The 18,180-nt window shown below is 46.4% G+C and overlaps 1 protein-coding gene across 4 annotated transcripts in view; it reads left to right on the plus strand.

Annotated features, from left to right (window-relative positions):
* The first annotated feature begins 292 nt into the window (after positions 1–292).
* SGF29 (SAGA complex associated factor 29) overlaps positions 293–18,180 on the plus strand; it is a 30,310-nt gene continuing 12,422 nt past the window's right edge. Inside the window, exons 1-4 of one of the 4 annotated variants that reach the window (XM_066275571.1) lie at positions 293–469; positions 12,311–12,399; positions 16,964–17,039; positions 17,580–17,739. In XM_066275571.1, coding sequence (XP_066131668.1) covers positions 12,325–12,399; positions 16,964–17,039; positions 17,580–17,739 — 311 coding nt within the window. In that variant the 5' untranslated portion in view covers positions 293–469; positions 12,311–12,324. Of the gene's footprint in view, positions 470–514; positions 731–12,108; positions 12,218–12,310; positions 12,400–16,963; positions 17,040–17,579; positions 17,740–18,180 lie in introns of those variants that run through there. The other 3 variants (XM_066275568.1, XM_066275569.1, XM_066275572.1) reach the window with 3 other exon arrangements.

Genomic DNA, 18,180 nt, shown 5'->3' on the forward strand with positions numbered 1-18,180 from the left:
TTCATATAGACTATTTTTTTAGAGCAGTTTTGAGTTCACAGCAAAATTGAAATAGAAAACAGAGTTCTCATATACCCGCCGCTCCCCCTCAAACAACAATATTCTTCTTTTCTACTTTTAAAATATATGTTCTTTTACAGAGGCTTTGGGAAATGGGAAAGGATACTGGAAACACAGAAGGACCCTGGTTTATTAAAACAAGGCTCAGCTTAAGACTGGGCAAGTATATAAAGTAAAAACTACATTTCCCAAGGGGCAGCGCGGCACGTCACAGAGTTTGCACGACGCATGCGTAGAGGGGTCCTCCGCGAGGCGACTCGGTTCAAAAGAGGGAAAAAGCGTGGTTCTCGACGTGCCGCGAACCTTCGAAGGCAAGTGCCTTATTATCCAGACTGTGAAAAGCATTCCAGGGCGCGCCAACGCCCGCCCCCGCAATTCCAGCGCGACGTGCTCGTTCCACCGTGGATCGGTAGGTGGGGCTGGGTCGCAATCTGACATCTCGAGCGAATGGCGGGAGCGGAGAACTGGGGTCCTCCCGCCGCGTCCCCATTACGCGGCCTCGCCGAGGCTGCTCCCGTGAGGTGGTGCGCACGCGCCTGGTCCCCTGGGGCGAGGCGGGGCTCAGGAGGAAGGGCCCGCGCGGGCCTGGGGAGGGGTCTGCGCGTGCGCCCGCAGGTGCCGCTAACCTGGGAAGCCGCAGCCGGCGGAGCTTGGCGCGGAGTCGGCCAAGGTGGGATCTTCAGCCCAGGTGGTGCGAGGACGCGAGGGCTGAAAATGGGCTCCAGGCTCCGGCAGCTTTTATTACAGGATCAAGATGTGCCCCTATCTGCAGTTAGTTGCCTTCTCTCAATTCTCCGCCCTCGTTTGCAGCCAAAGCTTCAGTCTTGACTCACTAGCACCTTTTCTCCTCCGGTGAACTAGCCCACTGAACTAGCCAGAGCAACCAGTGATCTCTAGGTCGCCACATTCAATGTTAAGTTCTCAGCTCCTACGCGGTATTTGATGCAGCTGATCACTGCCCCTGGCTTGGGGCACTTTCTCGTTCTCAGTGGCCTCTCTTCTCTCTTCCCGGGGTCCTTGCCCCTCTTTCTTTAATGGTTGTACTGCCCCCGAGGCCTTACTCGACTGGCTTCCCTGCCTTCACTTCCAGGAGTGAGCTATTTCAAGGCATTAAATATAAATACCATCTGTTGTGACAATTCCCAGGTTACCACCTTGAAACTCAGTGCTCTACTTTGAATCAGGTTTTTATTATATCAGCTCCCATGGGGCATCTCTTAAATGACTGAAATTTTGAGTGTTACCCTCCATGTTCCACAGTCACCCGTTCTTCCAGTTCCTTGGGCCAAACAGCTTGAGTTATTCTTGGTGTCTTTTGCTTCTCCCCCCCCCCCCCCATCAGTCTGTTAGCACATATTTATCCTTGAGGCTTTGAAATTTCACTACTGAGTGTTTAATTGTAAATACTCTCTTTGGCACTTGATTGGTCCTTTCTGCCTGAGAATTTGTGTTTTCATTTCTTTGACATTCTTTGTCATTACTGAGATTTATCTATTTTTCTGTGTTCTGTCCTATATGCTCATCTTGAAGTGTTTATTTCACCTACAGATAAGTATATGGAACTATTTGTTTAATATCTGTGTTTTTTTCTGGACTGAAAGTTTCCTAAGAGAGACTGCAATATATCCCCGATGCCTGGCACAGAGTCGGTGCTTGGTAAATACTGTTAAATGGATGAATTTATTTATAAAAGGAAAGTACTTCTTTTCCATAGGTGGGAAGTAGACAGTCCCTCTTAGAGTATGTTGATAACAACAACCTTTTATTTGGGAGTCAGGGAGAAGATATAGAATAGTCCATCTTCAGAATTATTGCTGTGCTTATGACTTTACAGACTGTTTTAAGAGGTTTCTAGGATTTGGTTCAGCAGTCTGTTTTGAGGACTTAGTAGGTGCCAGGCACTGTGCTAGTTGCTGGGAATAGAAAATGAATAAAACTGCATCCCATTCTGCTAAGAGCTCATGATTGGGCAGGAGAGACAAGTAAGTGAAACCGTTTTTCAGTGTATATGTGACAAGTGCAAGGATAAAAGTTTGTGTATGGTGCTTTGAAAGTTTTGATTGCCTTTGGCACTGGAGCAGATTGGGGCCTAGGGCAGCCAGGTCGCCCTGCTGGCTGTGGCAGCATTGTTCTTTACCCCAGTATGCTGCTCGAGTATTACCGTGCTCTCTGGGTGCTGTGGTGTGGGAGGTGGCAGGTTCTGCTGGAAGAGTGCGAGTGCTGCTGCCATTTGACTTGTGCCCTGAAAGAGGAGTAGATTTGTGAGATCTCGAGAAGGAGGGGAAGGATTAAAGGGCATATCGGGCCGACATAACAGTTTGGGCAGGCATGACGGAAGCATGGAAGTCTGAGCTTGTTTGGGATGGGGCGCTGGGACTGTTCAGGGTCGGTCCAGTCGGGAATTTCAGTGACTGCTGTTCTGGAGCTGGAAGTGGACATGTGCCACGCCACAGGATTTCTTTTTTTTCTCTCCTAAATTTATATTCAAAGGTTCTTACAAAGGCTTAAGAAGTGAATCTCATTTAGAGTTTTGGTGAATCATCTGCATTGGAGAAAATATTTCATTTATGTCACTTCAGGATTTGTGGTCACTGTCCACGGAGTGGAAGGTGGTGTAGGTAACATGAACCGATGGAAGTTGGATGCTGATGATAATGAGCGCTATTTGAGCCCATACGGCTTCCGTTGGAGACTCAGACAAATCTGGATTTGAATCCCACTCCTGCCACTTTTTACTAGCATGACCTTAATAATGTCATTTCTCCAAGACTCACTTTTCCACAGTGCTAAATGAATAGGACTTACTTTGCAGGATTGTTAGGAGGGTTAAACAGGATAATCTATGTAAAAGTACTTAGCACATGGTAGATACTCAGTAAGGAATAGCTGTCATTATCACCTTTATTTTTTTTTACTTCTTTTTTTCAGATGCACAGTAAATCACCGTCAGTGTAATCATAATAACCTAACAGCTGATGGACAGTTTCCAGTAGACAGATTTTTCTATATCCATGATCTGTTTTGCTATTGAATATGTGAGGTTCCAAGTTAAGCTTGGAATTGGAAGGAAGAGCACAGATTTTAGTTTTCAGTCTTGGAATCTCAGCTTAACTACCAGTATTTCCTATCTGGGTTACCTAGCATAACTTAACCTTTCTGAACTTGAGTGTCCCCAGATGTAAAGAGGCCTGCCTATAGGATTGCTATAAGGTTTAAATGAGAATCATTTTTGTAAGCTCCCGTATAGAAGCATGGTCAGTACTAAGGGGAAAAATGTCACTTTCTTCTTAACTTTTTAAAAAACCAATTGATGGATGTAGATTCTTGTTGATGGTGGCTGGATTGAGGGCATGGGATCTGAGAGGAGGATTTTAGATGTCATGCTTCCCTTTGATTCAAAACAAAGCTCATATTGTCTTAAGCCCTATGGGGTTAATTTTAGAATAGTTTAAGTATAGGATGAGGCCATGGCTGCTAGTCGAGGGGCCAGAGTGCTGTTTTAGGCTGGATGTTTAGCAGTTAATATATGCTTCCATTCTGCAACCTTTGTCCCTATGTATTACCTCTTAATAGTCAAACTTTTATGTTGCAGATGAGAAAAACTAACCCAAACATCAACAACTGAGAGAGGGGTATCTCTGCAGATAGCTCCAGCAAAAGATCAGAAATAGATTTTGGTCAGACCTGGATCACGTATTTCTTCCTGAACCAGTCATGGTAGTCAGGGAGAATGCAATATTTTCATTGGCCTGTCCTTAGAGCCAAGGTGAGGGACAGTTCCCCAAAAGGAATTGTAGTGCTATTACCAAAATGGAGAAAAGTACCTAGCAAGATACTCAGAGGTTGCTACCAGGCCAGCCTTCCTGCAAATAATGAATGTAAACTCTGCGCAAAACATCGGAGAAAAGAAACACTATTTGAAGGTACTGGAGAATAACCAGAAGCAGGCAGTAACTGACCAGAGTTGACGCCAGAAGAAAGGGATGACACCGGTGAGTGTCCTACTTGTTTGTTGTCTTTAATGCCTTGTGGGCATATGACACAGGTGCATCTTGGAAAAAAGATAGCCACAGAGAAGGATTTCCAAATCTTTTAGTTTTACCCAAATGTCCATCAGCTGATGGATGGATAAACAGAATGAGGTGCATCCATACAATGGGATATTATTCAGCTGTAAAGGAAGGAAGAACTGATGGATGCTACAACAAGGATGAATCTTGAAAACAGTATGCTAAGTGAAAGCAGCTAGACAGAAAAGGCTGCATATGGTAGGATTCTGTTACATGAACTGTCTAGAATGGCAAATCCACGGAGACATGAAGTAGAATGCTGGCTGCTAGGGGCTGAGGGGAGGAGGGAATGGGGACTGACTGCAGATGAGGATGAAGTTTCTTATTGGGATGATGAAGATGTCCTTGAGGTAGTGGTGATGGTTACACAATCTTGTGAATATATTGATATGAAACATTTTTTAATTAAAAAAATGAATTGACAACTTTAAAAGGCAATTATATGGTATGTGAACTATATCTATAATAAATAAGGCTGTTATTTTTTAAAATCTGCCAGATTTTTGAGCTAGACAAGCATGGGACATACTCCAGGAAACTCAGCTGAAGCTGAGAGACCTGTACCGATAGCAGCTGATGCCTGCCACGGGGGAGGCATCTGGGGGGTTTGAGTTCAGCTGTCTTTAAAAATAAACAAACAAAAAGATCAAACTCTTGAGGAGAATATAGCAAAATCCAGAGTTTAGTATACTGTGTCTTTCACAATGTCCCGGATACAATCCAAAATTGCTAGACACAGAAACAGGAAAATATGAGAAAAGGCAATCGATGGAGACCAACCCCAAGATAACCCAGTGTTGTTATTAACTGACAAGAATTTTAAAGCAGTTACTAAAACTGTGCTCAAGTATAAAAATATGCTTGTAATAAGTGGACAGACAAGAAATCTCAGCAGAGAAATAGAACCAAATAGAAATTCTAGAACAAAAATATCCAGTATCTGAAATGAAGGCTTTATTAGATGAGTTTAAGAGCATATTGGAATGACTAGATATTTATATGGATAACAAATACTATTGTCCTTTACTTTATACTAAAGATAGAAATTAATCTGAGTCAGATCATAAACTTAAAAACTAAAACTATAAAATTTCTGGAAGAAAACAGAAGAGTATCTTTGTCACCTGGGGACACAGAAAGTAATAACCATGAATGAAAGTAATTGGTAAGTTTAAAATTCTGCTAATCAGCCCTGGCCGGTTGGCTCAGTGGTAGAATGTTGGCCCAGAGTATGGATGTCCTGGGTTCAATTCCCGGTCAGGGGACATAAGAGAAGCTATTATCTGCTTCTCCACGCCTTTCCTCCCCCTCCTGTCTCTCTCTCTCTTCACCTCCCACAGCCATGGCTGAATTGGTTCCAGCACATTGGCCCTGGGCGCTGAGGATGACTCTGGGGAGCCTCCACCTTAGGTGCTAAAAATAGCTTGGTTGTGAGCATGACCCCAGATGGGCAGAGCATCGGCCCCAGACTGGGGTTGCCGGATGGATCCCATCAGGGCACATAGGGGAGTCTGTCTCTCTATCTCCCCCTAAAATAATAAAAATAAACTCTGCTAATCAGCTTGACCCAGTGGTGTCACAGTGGCTGGAGCATTGACCTGGGATGCTGAGGATCCAGATACAAAACCCCAGGGTCACCGCTTGAGCATGAGGTCATTCTGCTTGAGCCCAGAGATCGCTGGTTTAAAGCCCAAGGTAATTGGTTTGAGCCCAAGGTTACTGGCTTGAGCCCTCCAGTCAAGACACGCATGAGAAGCAATCAGTGAACCACTAAAAGTGACACAAGTACAAGTTGATGGTTCTTACCTCTCCTTTCCTGTCTCTGTCTCTCAAGAAAATTATAAAAATAATAATGATAATAATAAAACCCTGCTAATCAAAAGACACCACTAAGATGAATAGGCAAGCCACAGACTAGGAGTAAGAATTTTCAAAATTCACATCTAACAAAAAACTTATTCTCTGAATATATAACTATTAAAAGTCAATAATAAAAAGACAACCTAATTTAAAAATGGGCACAAGACTTAACATATATGCCATAAAGGAAGCCAGACAAGCACGTGAGAAAGTACTCAACACTTAGTCACCAGAGAAGTATAAAGACTTTTAAATTTTATTACTGATTTTAGAGAGCAAGTAAGGGAGAGAGAGAGAGAGCGAGACAGAAACATCAATCTGTTCTTGTATGTGACCTCACCGGGGATTTGTGATCGGGACAAGGCTCTAACCACCCGAGCTGTCTGGCCAGGGTGCGCCAAGGAAGGAAAAATAAAACCACAATGAAGTACTTCTTCACACTGGCTAGGATGGCTGAAATTCTTTAAATAAAATAAAAATGGCAACACTGTATGTTGGCAAGGATATAGAGCAACTAGAAATCTATACATTGTTTTTGGGATGGTAAATGGTATAGCTACTCAATTTCTTATAAAATTAAATATATACCTCTGACCTGAATATTTAGTCAAGAGAAGTGAACAGCCTGAAAAAGGAATCGCATAGGACTACTCCGAGCAGTTTTATATATAATAGCTCAAAACCTGGAAGAGCCCAGGCACCATTAAAAGATCTGGTTAGCCTGACCAGGCGGTAGCGCAGTGGATAGAGCATCGAATTGGGATGCAGAGGACCCAGGTTCAAGATCCCGAGGTCACCAGTTTGAGTGCGGGCTCATCTGGTTTGAGCAAAAGCCCACCAGCTTGAACCCAAGGTCGCTGGCTCCAGCAAGGGGTTACTCGGTCTGCTGAAGGCCCATGGTCAAGGCACATATGAGAAAGCAATCAGTGAACAACTAAGGTGTTGCAACGTGCAATGAAAAATTAATGATTGATGCTTCTCATCTCTCTCCGTTCCTGTCTGTCTGTCCCTGTCTATCCCTCTCTCTGACTCACTCTCTGTCTCTGTAAAAAATAAATAAATAAATAAATAAATGAAATTAAAAAAAAAAAAGATCTGGTTAAAGAAACTATCTAATTTCCCCATATATAAGACGCACCCTAATTTGGGGGCCTGAAATTTGAAAATATAAAATATAGTATATTACATAAAGTTATTTTTTCTTCATAAAGTTATTGAACTCAAGTTTTATTTATCATAAAATTTATACAACTCATCACTGTCAAAACTCCCATCCATTAGCTTGTCCTCATCTGTGCCTGATGACCAATCATTGACTTCATATATTGCCGTGTTCTCAGTTCCATCTATGGCATTTGAAATGCCATAACCATTGTATAAGACACACCCAGTTTTTAGACCCCAAATTTTTCAGGAAATGGTGCGCCTTATACGTGGGGAAATACGGTAATTTGTTCACACAATAGAATGCTAACAAAAAACTTATTCTCTGAATATATAACTATTAAAAGTCAATAATAAAAAGACAACCTAATTTAAAAATGGGCACAAGACTTAACATATATGCCATAAAGGAAGCCAGACAAGCACGTGAGAAAGTACTCAACATCTTAGTCACCAGAGAAGTATAAAGACTTTTAAATTTTATTACTGATTTTGTTCACACAATAGAATGGCAGTAGGAAGGAACTAATTCCTGAGACATACAACATAGGTAAACCTCAAAAACATGTTAAGCAAAAGAACCCAGATGATACCTGGATGTCATGATTATATTTATATGAAGTTCTAGAACAGGCATAACTAATCTGTAGTAAAAAATATCACAATAGTGGTTCCCTGTGTGGGTAGAAATAGATGGTGTGGCCTTCTAAGTCACAGGAAAGAAGAGTGCTAGGAGCCAAAAAGTGTAGAGCGCCAACCCTTGCCCAGCGCGAATGCCTGAACCGTGCAGGGATTGCCTAGCCGGTCAGGGTTCGAGAATAATGGGAGCCGTGGCCTCTGCAACTAGGTGGTTTGGGCTGGAAGCTTCCCAGCCAGCTGGGCGCTGGTGGCCTTTCCGTCGGGTGTGTTTGGGGTCAGGTGTGGTTCCAGTCCCCGCTACCTCGTTTGTACTGGCTTTGCCCCAGTGGGCATGGCATTCTCAGAGTAGAGAACCTGAGAAACCTTGGCTTCTCCTTACAGTGTGTTTTCTGAGAGAATCCAGGTTCGTAACTAACTGGATCTGGAGATAGCAGCGGTTTGTTGTAAAACCCTAAAATGAGGTGGTGCTCTGAGGCAGGGCACTGCCCAGTAGGCCAGGTGAGCCTCCAGAGTCTTGTCACTCATCTCAGCGCTTCAAAATCACTTCACATGGGATAGAAGCAAGGTGAGAAGAAAGCATTTTAAAAGTCGCAAGTCACTGTTTATTTGTGTGGGGAGCCTGATAAATGGTAGAGGTGCTGCGTGTTGGAGGGCCTAGACACGTCCTTCAGAAACAGGGCCCTCTTTTCCGCTGCTGCCTGCCGGTTGTGGCTGCAGGGTTAGGGCCTGCCTGGTGTGGTCTGTGACCTCCGCCTTCCCCTCCAGACCACCTGGGTCAGCTTCTTCACTTTGATTGGCTGAACATTTCAACCTCAAACTTGTGTGTGTCTCTGCAGCTACCATTTACAAAAGGTCTTAAGAATTACACACTTTTGGCCCTGGCCGGTTGGCTCAGCAGTAGAGCATCGGCCTGGCATGTGGAATTCCCAGGTTTGATTCCCAGTCAGGGCACACAGGAGAAGCACCCTTCTGCTTCTCTATCCTTCCCCCTCTACTTTCTCTCTATCTCTTCCCCTCCCAAAGCCAAGGCTCCACTGGAGCAAAGTTGGCCCAGGTGCTGAGGACTCCACCTCAGGCGCTAGAATGGCTCCAGCCGCAACAGAGCAACTCCCCAGAGGGGCAGAGCATCGCCCTCTAGTGGGCTTGCCGGGTGGATCTCGGTCAGGCGCATGCAGGAGTGTGTCACTGACTCCTGGCTTCTAACTTCAGAAAAATACAAAAAAAAAAGACACTGTTTTCCTTGTATGTGCATGTGAGATCGTGAGATCACTGGGAAATAAATACCCAGTGTTCTTACTTAAGTATTAAAAGCATGAAATAATAAACTACCTTTTGGTATCTTTTTTTATACTCAGAAGCAATACTGGTTGCCTTTAGGGGTAGGACATACTGTTCTTCCTGAATTGTTTGAATATTTTTTACTCTGTACTTATATTATCTACTCAAAAAAAATACAGACTTTGGGTCCAATCACAATGAGACAGAGATGGGATGACGCTGATAATATGAGAACCTGAGCTAATTCAGTGGCAGGTGTGGTGGGAGAGAGGGCGCTGTATTTGGGATACGTTTCTGAGGCAATAGCAATAGAACTGGAATGGAGATTGATCATGGAGATGGGCCAGGGGTGGGATTCAGGCAGTTAGCACCGATTCGGCAGAACCGATACCTAATTTTTTAGTTTGGTGAACCAGTTGTTAAGATGGCACTTGTAATCAGGGTTCCATCTAAGGTGGGCACCTGGGCAGCCGTCCAAAGTGGACATTACACATTTACATTCCTTACTCTTGTTTACTGTTTATCTGCGCAACAGCTTATTCTAAGCGCCCGTAGTCATGTTCATTCTGTCCATGGGTGAAGAAAATTGCAAGTGAGGATGCCAGTCAAGAAGCAATATGGAAATAAATACCTTCAATAACAGTTTTATTGTTTTGATCCCTGGGTGACCGTCCCAGGCTTGGAGGAGGAGGGCTGCAGAAAGGCCAGCAGGTGCTTAGAGATATGGGGAGATGGGAGGCCTGGAGCCCAAAGCGCAGAGCTTTGGGAAGTGGCCTGTGGGCAGGTGGTAAGCGCAGCAGGAAGTTCCAGGAGCAGGCAGGCGATCACTGGGGACTGCGGGAGCACCAGGCTGGCGGGCTGAGGAGTGAGGGAGAGCAGAGGGAAGAATGGGGGGCACAGCACGCCTGCTCTGTGCTAGGTACGGGAGATAAGGTTATCCTTACCCTCAGAGGCCGGACCGCCAGGGGAGGAGACAAGGACACACAGAGGGAACTTAATGTGATTTACTAGGTAGGCACAGTGAGAGGGGCACAGAGAATTGAGGGAACACAGAAAGGTCACTTAACCCGCATGAGGATTAGTGGAGTAGGTGACTTGGTAGTAAACCAGGTCGAAGAGAGTAAGTAGTTAAATCAGGTAGAGTACTAGGGGTGAACTGGTTGTAGGAAGAACATCCAAAGGGAACCGCTTGAACACAGGGCCCGGAGATAAGAAATTGCAGGGGGCGCCTACTAGGAAGTGGAGCGGGGCAGTACTGCTGAACTGTCGGATGTGAGGCAGACGGCTAGCAGAGGCGCTGGGCCCAGGAGAGAGAGGGCTGGGAGCCTCTTCCTGTGCCCTGCAGCCTCGCTAGTCTTACCTGTGCGTTAGTTCCGCTAGTTGTTCAGTGGCTGTGTGGGTTAGTTAGGCTTTTCTTCCACAAGGTCCTAGCGTCTGCAGGTGGAGATGGTTGTACTACTTCCCTTCAGGTCTGGGTTATTGCATCTCGGTGTGTTGCCTATTTGCCCTAGCTAGAACCTCCCAGCCAGTGTGGCTTGTTCCTGACCTTGGGGGAAGCTTTCAGTCTGTCGTCAGTAAGTGTGGTGTCGGCTGTGGGCGGTCACGGACGCCCTTTGCCTGGTTGAGGAAGTTCCCCTCTGTTCGTAGTTTGAGATTACCTTTTTAGCAAACAGAAGTAGAGATTTTAAGATGTAAATATTTAAATACATGGTGATTACTCTGTGTAGTGTAAATTTTATCTTTGTGGGTATGAGGATGTATTAATTGGATAACCTTTCTGAGAAGATAGGGTATTGTGCAAATTTTCAGCACCTGAAAATAATTTTTTTCTTAACTTTATTTTTAGGCATATGACCACTTTTACCTTGTTATACCTTACTCTTTGTATTACCTTTTATTGTCTTTATTTTTTTTCTAATTACCTTTTATTGCATTTTATTTTCATCAATACATTTATCTTTCCTTAAGTCAGATTTTTTTAGAAATTAATTTCTCTTCCCTCTATTGTAAAAAAGTAACAGTGTGTCACTGTCCCTCCTGGGAGCATGCCCGAACCGTTCCCTTTCTCCTCTTCCCCTCTGCCCTTCTCTTCCCCTTCCCCCCCTTCTTTCCCCACAAGCCTGCATCTCCTACACTCGAATGTGAATGTTCACAGGAGACTTGCAGCCAGGGGCCCAGCAGGCAGCAACAGCTGGTCCTGGGCTGACCCCCTGAACCTGTCCCCAAGGCCCCCTCTTCTCTGGCCTGTCTTTACCATGAGCAAGATCTGTTGTTTGTGAATCTAGGTTAACACTCTTGAAATAAATTGTAAATCACCTTCAAGGGGGAAAACAAAAATGTAACAATACTTTATGACGGGGAAAGTGTCTTATCTGAATCCCCATTTTACAGATGTTTCTAAGTGGAGACCAGAACGCATAACGCATTTGCCAGCAGAGCTGGGGCTAGGGCGCGCTCCTCTGGAAGTTATGTAACAAGTACTCTTTGACTTGGTCGAACATACTGATTGCAGTGGGGTAGAATTCCAGGGCTCCTTTCTGCTTTGATGGCGTCCTAGGGCTGCTGTAACCAATGATCACGATCACAGACGGGGTGGCTTAACACAACAGAAGTGTACTCTGCCAGCTCTGGAATTCCGAAATCGCCTGGCCTGTGGTGGCGCAGTGGATAAAGCATCGACCCAGAATGCCGGGGTTGCCAGTTTGAAACCCTGGGTTTGCCTTGAGAGTTTGGGAAATTGATGCTTCCTGCTCCTCTCTTCCTTCTCGCTCTCTTTTTCTCTCTAAAAGAAAATGAATAAGTAAAATCTAAAAAAAAAAAAAAAACGAAGAAGAATTTAAAAAGTGTTGGCTTGGTTCCAGAATCAAGAGTGGGCTCGTTCTCAGGAGCTCAGAAGGAGAATCAGCTCCATTCCTCCCCCAGCTTCTAGCGTGGCCGGCGGTGCTCGGCCGTCCTTGGTTAGCCTCTGCCTCTGTCACGTGGCGTCTTCCCTCGATGTCTGTGTCTCCACCTGGCGCTGTGTGTGTGTGTGTGTGTGTGTGTGTGTTTCTCCTCTTACAGGGACACCCAGTCCTGTTGGATTAAAAGCCCACCCCTCCTCTAGTGTGTACTGATTGTAATTACATTTGCAAAGGTCACATTCACAGGTACGGGGGTTAGGACTCTAGCATATTTTTTTGAGGACACAGTGTAACCGTAAGAGCAACTAACAAGATTCTCTTCTGTCCCCCTTCACCCAGGCGCCGCATACACCATGGCCCTCGTGTCTGCTGATTCTCGCATTGCAGAGCTTCTCACAGAGCTCCACCAGCTGATCAAACAAACTCAGGTAAACAGCCTCCATTCCTGGAGGAGGGTGTGTGCTGTGGTGCTGAGCTCGGAGGGGGGTGGGAGCTGTGTTCAGGAGGAGGGTGTGACTACCATTCCTCTAGCCATCATGTGTAGGATCGCACGATTGTTTGTTTAATAACAACTGTATTGAGATATAATTCATGTACCGTACAGGTCACCCACTTAAGTATATAGCACGGCGGTTTTTAGTATGTTCAGAGAGTTGCACAGTCCTCACCATGATCAATGTCGGAAGATTTCCTTGCCTGACAAAAGTACCTTGTACCCACTAGCGGTCACTCCTATTTCCTTCCACTCCTTGCCCGGGAAAACAGGGATACTCTTTATCAGGCAAAATAGGCCAAGGGTTTAGAGATCATCTCTCAGAAGTTGGACAAGGGTCAAAGCTTTTTTGGAGCATGCAGGGCCTGAAAACCCAGGCCCGCTGAGTTTGTCTCAATTGCATAGCCTTGGACCTTGACTCAGGCCTTCTTACCTAAGCAAAGCGGCCATATGTGAGCACCTACTTTTAGCCTAGCAATTTACAGCACGGTGCAGCAGGAACATCAGTGTGGCCATGCCCTGGTGTGGAGAAACCAGTGGGGGGGGGGGCCTGAGATAACTAGTCTGTACTTAGAGCCGTTATATACATTTTCATACTGAACTGATCTGATGACTCATTCCCCCCTTCATCTACCACTCTCTGTACATTATGATAAATTTGTGTAGAAGTATTTAGCATGGAAATCAGCGATGGTTAGAAAAATCCAGTTCTTCCCCAGCTCACTCCTTTTCCGTAAGTTTTACCATATTTCCCCATGTATAAGACACTCCCATGTATAGGACGCACCTTAATTTGGGGGCCCGAAATTTGAAAAAAATACATAAAGTTATTGAACTCAAGTTTTATTCATCATAAAATTCATACAATTCCTCATCACTGTCAAAACTCCCATCCGTTAGCTTGTCCTCATCTGTGTCTGATGACGAATCACTGTCTTCAACAATAAGCGCGAAAAAGCGGAAACACAAGTAAACAATCTACAACCACTGTCTAAGACGCACCCAGGTTGTAGACCCCAAATTTTTTGAGAAAAGGGTGCGTCTTCTACGTGGGGAATGAGATACACTCTGAGAACTCTGTGACTCAGTCTCCCGGGACGAGTGGCCAGCCGTGTCAGTGTTTTCACTTCCTTACGTGAGGTAGATTGTTGTGGTTTTGTTTGATTGGTTTGCCTTTTTTTTTTTTTTTGAGAGAGAGAGAGAGGGAGGAGAGAAATGAGAAGCATCAACTCGTGGCTTCACTTTAGATGTTCGTAAGGTGGTTGAATCTTAACAATGCCAGTATGTGACACTGTGTTGAAGCATGGTCATGGTAAAATTCAGTTTCATTACAGAACAAATCAGTAAAAATTACAGAGCTATTCGTTATGTCTTCCCATCAGAATTGGCCCTGCCCACTTACCAGATATTGTTATGGGCAGGCTTTATTACAGTTGGCCACAATTCAGTTATTGCTGGGTTCCAAGTCCACTGGGGATGAAGCCAGTCACCCTGTGTCAATTCAGAGGCTTATGCTGAGACTAGTTCCCATCGTGCGCTGCTGTAGAGCAGGGCCCACCTCCCTCATGCGGGGAAACGGGCGGGACCCCGCGTAAGGTCCTATCTCTGCTAACGGTACTTCAGGATCGGTCTTATTTTGATCAGCTCTTGGGTCAGGGGTAGTCATGGTGCGTCGCTATAACTTACGAGTGTCCCTAAGGGGCTTCCATAGCTTGGGAGGTCCATAACACCCCATAGCTGAACCCCTGGGGGCTGAGCAGATGGTACAGAGAGCCATTGCCCTGTGCCGGCTTCAGCCTCCGTCTTTATTAAAATAGTCAGGAGGCCCTGTGGGCCAGGGTGCAGTCTCTTTCTCAGCAGCAGAGGGGTGCTGGACTCACCCAGCGTTCCTTGTTGCGTTGGCCCGAACCACCTCACTCAAGAGTCATCATCTTTCTGGGGCTGACTCCCACCTCTCCCCTCCTCTCCCCTCCCTCTGGCAAGGGAGCTCCCTTCAGTCTGGGTTTCTTTTGTTGACACATCTTTTCCCCTGGAATGCTGCTGCTTATCGAAAGTGAGTTTAGCTTGTCCCACAGCGCACACACCCTCTTCTGTCTGTGGGCCAGGGTTGCTCACTCCGCCTTGCATCTTGTCACCATCGTGACCGATGGCCGTGGTGCAGTTAGGATACACATTTTGTACGCGGAAATGCTGGGCGCTCCCTTCTAGGGTTAGATGAGTGGTAGTTCCATCTGGATGTAATTTAACCTGCATATATCAATCAGCCTTTCAGAGCCTTCCTTGTCTCAGGGTAGGGCTGTTCCCCAGGGACATGGGGCAGGTAGTGCCTAGTGCTTTAATCCAAGCAAAAACCCGTTTTCCCCCTATTATTGTTAATAGCTTTTCATTCACAAAATCAAGGGTGATACGTGTTTGTGCATAGCACAGCGCGGCTCGTGGGGCACACGGCGCCGTATTTCATTCTGCCTCTCAGTGTGCCATCGTCCACGTTCACAGTTACAGTCTGTATAGATCAGCTTATAGATCAGTCCGCCGAGAGCCCAGAGTCGTGCACTCGATGGAGCAGTTCCCGGAAATTCCTTCCTGAACGATAGCCTTTGTGGGCTGTAACCTGAAAACTGAGAGTCAGGAGATACGGACACACGTATTCCTAAGTGAGAGAACCCAGTCTGAGAGCTTCTGGACTGGATGATTCCAGCAAAGACATTCTGGAAAAGGCCTCGGAGGGAGGGGGAGGGGCCAGGGGGAGCGTAGGAGACTGTCAGAGAAGTGAAACTATTCTGCATGATTCTGTAATTTGACATTATACGGTTGTCAAAAATCTGTGGAATGTACAACACAGAAAGTGGACCTTAATATGATCAGTGGACTTGAGTTAATAATTATCAGTATTGGTTAATAATTGTAATGAATGTACCACACTAATAGAAGGTGTTAATAAGGTGAAACTGTGTAAGGCAGTGATCCCCAACCCCTGGGCCGCGGACTGGTACTGGTCCGTGGGCCATTTGGTACCGGTTTCAGAGAAAGAATAAATAACTTACATTATTTCTGTTTTATTTATATTTAAGTCTGAACGATGTTTTATTTTTAAAAAATGACCAGATTCCCTCTGTTACATCCATCTAAGACTCACTCTTGACGCTTGTCTCGTAAGTTTGACAATTATATTTAAAAATACCACAGTTTTTATGCCGGTTGCATAATTTTATTTTGTGCATTTATCCTTCCCACTCTAAAGGCCGGTCTGTGAAAATATGTTCTGACTTCAAACCGGTCTGTGGCCCAAAAAAGGTTGGGTACCCCTGGTGTAAGGGAAAGCAAGTGTATGGGAACTCTCTATGTTTTCTGTTCAGTTTCTCTGTAAACCCAAAACTGCTCTGAGTGTAGATTACTAATAAAAATTTAAAGCTGAAAAAGAAGAAGGCCCACCTGATCGGTGGTGGGCCCGGAACGCTGAGGTTGTCGGCTTAAGCGTGGGCTCATTGACATCCCCAGGTCACCATCCTGACCCCAAAGATTGCTGGCGCCAATCCAAGGTCACTGGCCGGGTCCTAGTCAGGGCAGGCGTACAGGAAGCAATCAATGGAACGATGGCACAGCTGAGTGGAACAGCAAGTTGATGCTTCTCTCTCTTTTTATGTCTTTCACTTTCTCTTCCCCCTGCTTCCCAAATCAGTGGCAAACATTTTTTGAAAAAGAAGAAGATACTGGCACGTTCCTAGAATTCCATTCAGTCCAGCAGTTGGCCGGTTCATCATCATCCCATGTAACCAGAATGTCTCTCAGCGGGTGCCACTCAGGACTGCAGGCTCCCGTTTGACTGTGTCAGGTTCTTAAAGCAGGGGGGGTCTTGGAAAAGATGGCTTCACCCTTTTGGGCATCTGGTATAACTGAGTTAGGAGCCAGTATGTTTTTGTTGTTGTCGTTTTGGAGCGGGGCGGGGGAGAGAGAGAAGGATCAGAGCATCAACTCATAGTTGCAGCCCCTTAGTTGGTATATGCCTTGATCCTGGGGGCTCCAATGGAGCCAGCAACCTTTGGGCTCAAGCCAGTGACCTTGGGGGTCATGCCTATGATCCCAGGCTCAAGCCGGCAACCCCACGCTCAAGCTGGCGACCTTAGGGTTAGAACCTGCGCCCTCAGCATCCCAGGTCGACACTCCATCCACTGGATCACCACCTGGTCAGGCTGCATATGAATTTTAGAAAAAACATGTCAGTTTCTACAAAGAAGTCAGCTGGAATTTTGATGGGGACTATATTGACTCTGTAGAGCAATTTGTCTTTTCTGATGGAGAGTCAGAATCTAAAAGTTGTTATTTAACTTCAATGCCTTGTATAATGCTTTGTATCAGTCAAGGGGTAAAACCTCCTTTTGAACTGGTCCTGATTTTGGATCTGGAAAATGAGGGCCGTACTCGGCCCTCTGGCCTGGGGAGCAGGGAGCCACAGCAGGAGGAGGGCCTGCCCTCGAAGCCTGTTGGCCTCACCCTTGCAGGAGGAGCGGTCGCGGAGCGAGCACAACCTGGTGAACATCCAGAAGACGCATGAGCGGATGCAGACCGAGAACAAGAGTGAGTGCTGGCTGGGGGGCCCCGGGCACTCGCTGCTGCCCTCTTCAGGAGAGACTGTGCATGCATCTGCATCATCCAAAATGAGCTGCTTCTTAGGCCAGGGGACACTTTCCCCTTAGACTGGGTGACCTGAGGTGACCTAGGAGGCAGATAACAGATTGCCTAGCTCTAAGGAACCCGAAAGTCCCCAACTGTAGGGCTGGGAAAGTCAGTGAAAGGAGGCTGCATGTGGGGAACCGCCCCAGAGCACACGAGCACCGGGGTTAGCTGGTGTTGTCTGGAGAGAGCTTCCCTCCCAGGGTGCCCCGGGGGTCCCAGCCTTGTCTCCAGCTTGAGCAGCTTTGAGAGTTTTCTGTTTTCCCACGTGCTGAGAAATAGTCTCTGTGTGTATCATGCTATGGCAAAGGTGAGAAATGTAGTGATGGTATTTGTACCATGTAAAAAGGTGAACTCACAGGACATGGGGTTCAAGTGCCTCGGAGAGCACTTCGGAGCCAGTAAAGCTCATACCGTGGTCCACGGCTTCTCTGTGCCTCCCAGGGTCTGATTCCGGTGTACAGGACGCAGCGCCCCAAACTGGCAGCCGCCCCTCGCCCACACCTCTCTCTCCCTGTGCTTACTCTGTAGTCTCTCCCTACTACCGGACAAAGCTGCGCGGCCTCTACACCACCGCTAAAGCCGACGCAGAGGCCGAGTGCAAGTGAGTACCGTCCCGCCCTGCTGCGGCCTCCCCTTCCTCACCTGCGTGGGTTGCAGGAACCTGTGGACCGTGGCCCTGGCCTGCCTCTCCTGTCAAACAGGGGCAGGGGCGGGGCCGGGGCAGGGCCCGCCCTCTGTGGAGCCCACTCAGGGCCACCTCTTCCCTAGACCTGCTGTTTTATAGATGGAGCAAGGCCAGAGTCACTTCCCAGCACTGCCATTTACCAGTCATGTGACCTTGGGTGGTCACTTCAGCTGAGAATCAGTTGCTTCATCATTAAAATAGGGGTAAGCCAGGCCCTGGCCAGTTGGCTCAGTGGATAGAGCATCGGCCCCATGTATGGATGTCCCAGATTTGATTACCCCTCAGACATATGAGAAGCAACCATCTGCTTCTCTCCCACTCTGTGTCTTCCTCTCACTCTTCCCCCCCTGCAGCCAG

Source organism: Saccopteryx bilineata, chromosome 4, assembly GCF_036850765.1.
Source record: "Saccopteryx bilineata isolate mSacBil1 chromosome 4, mSacBil1_pri_phased_curated, whole genome shotgun sequence".
Taxonomy (NCBI): domain Eukaryota; kingdom Metazoa; phylum Chordata; class Mammalia; order Chiroptera; family Emballonuridae; genus Saccopteryx; species Saccopteryx bilineata.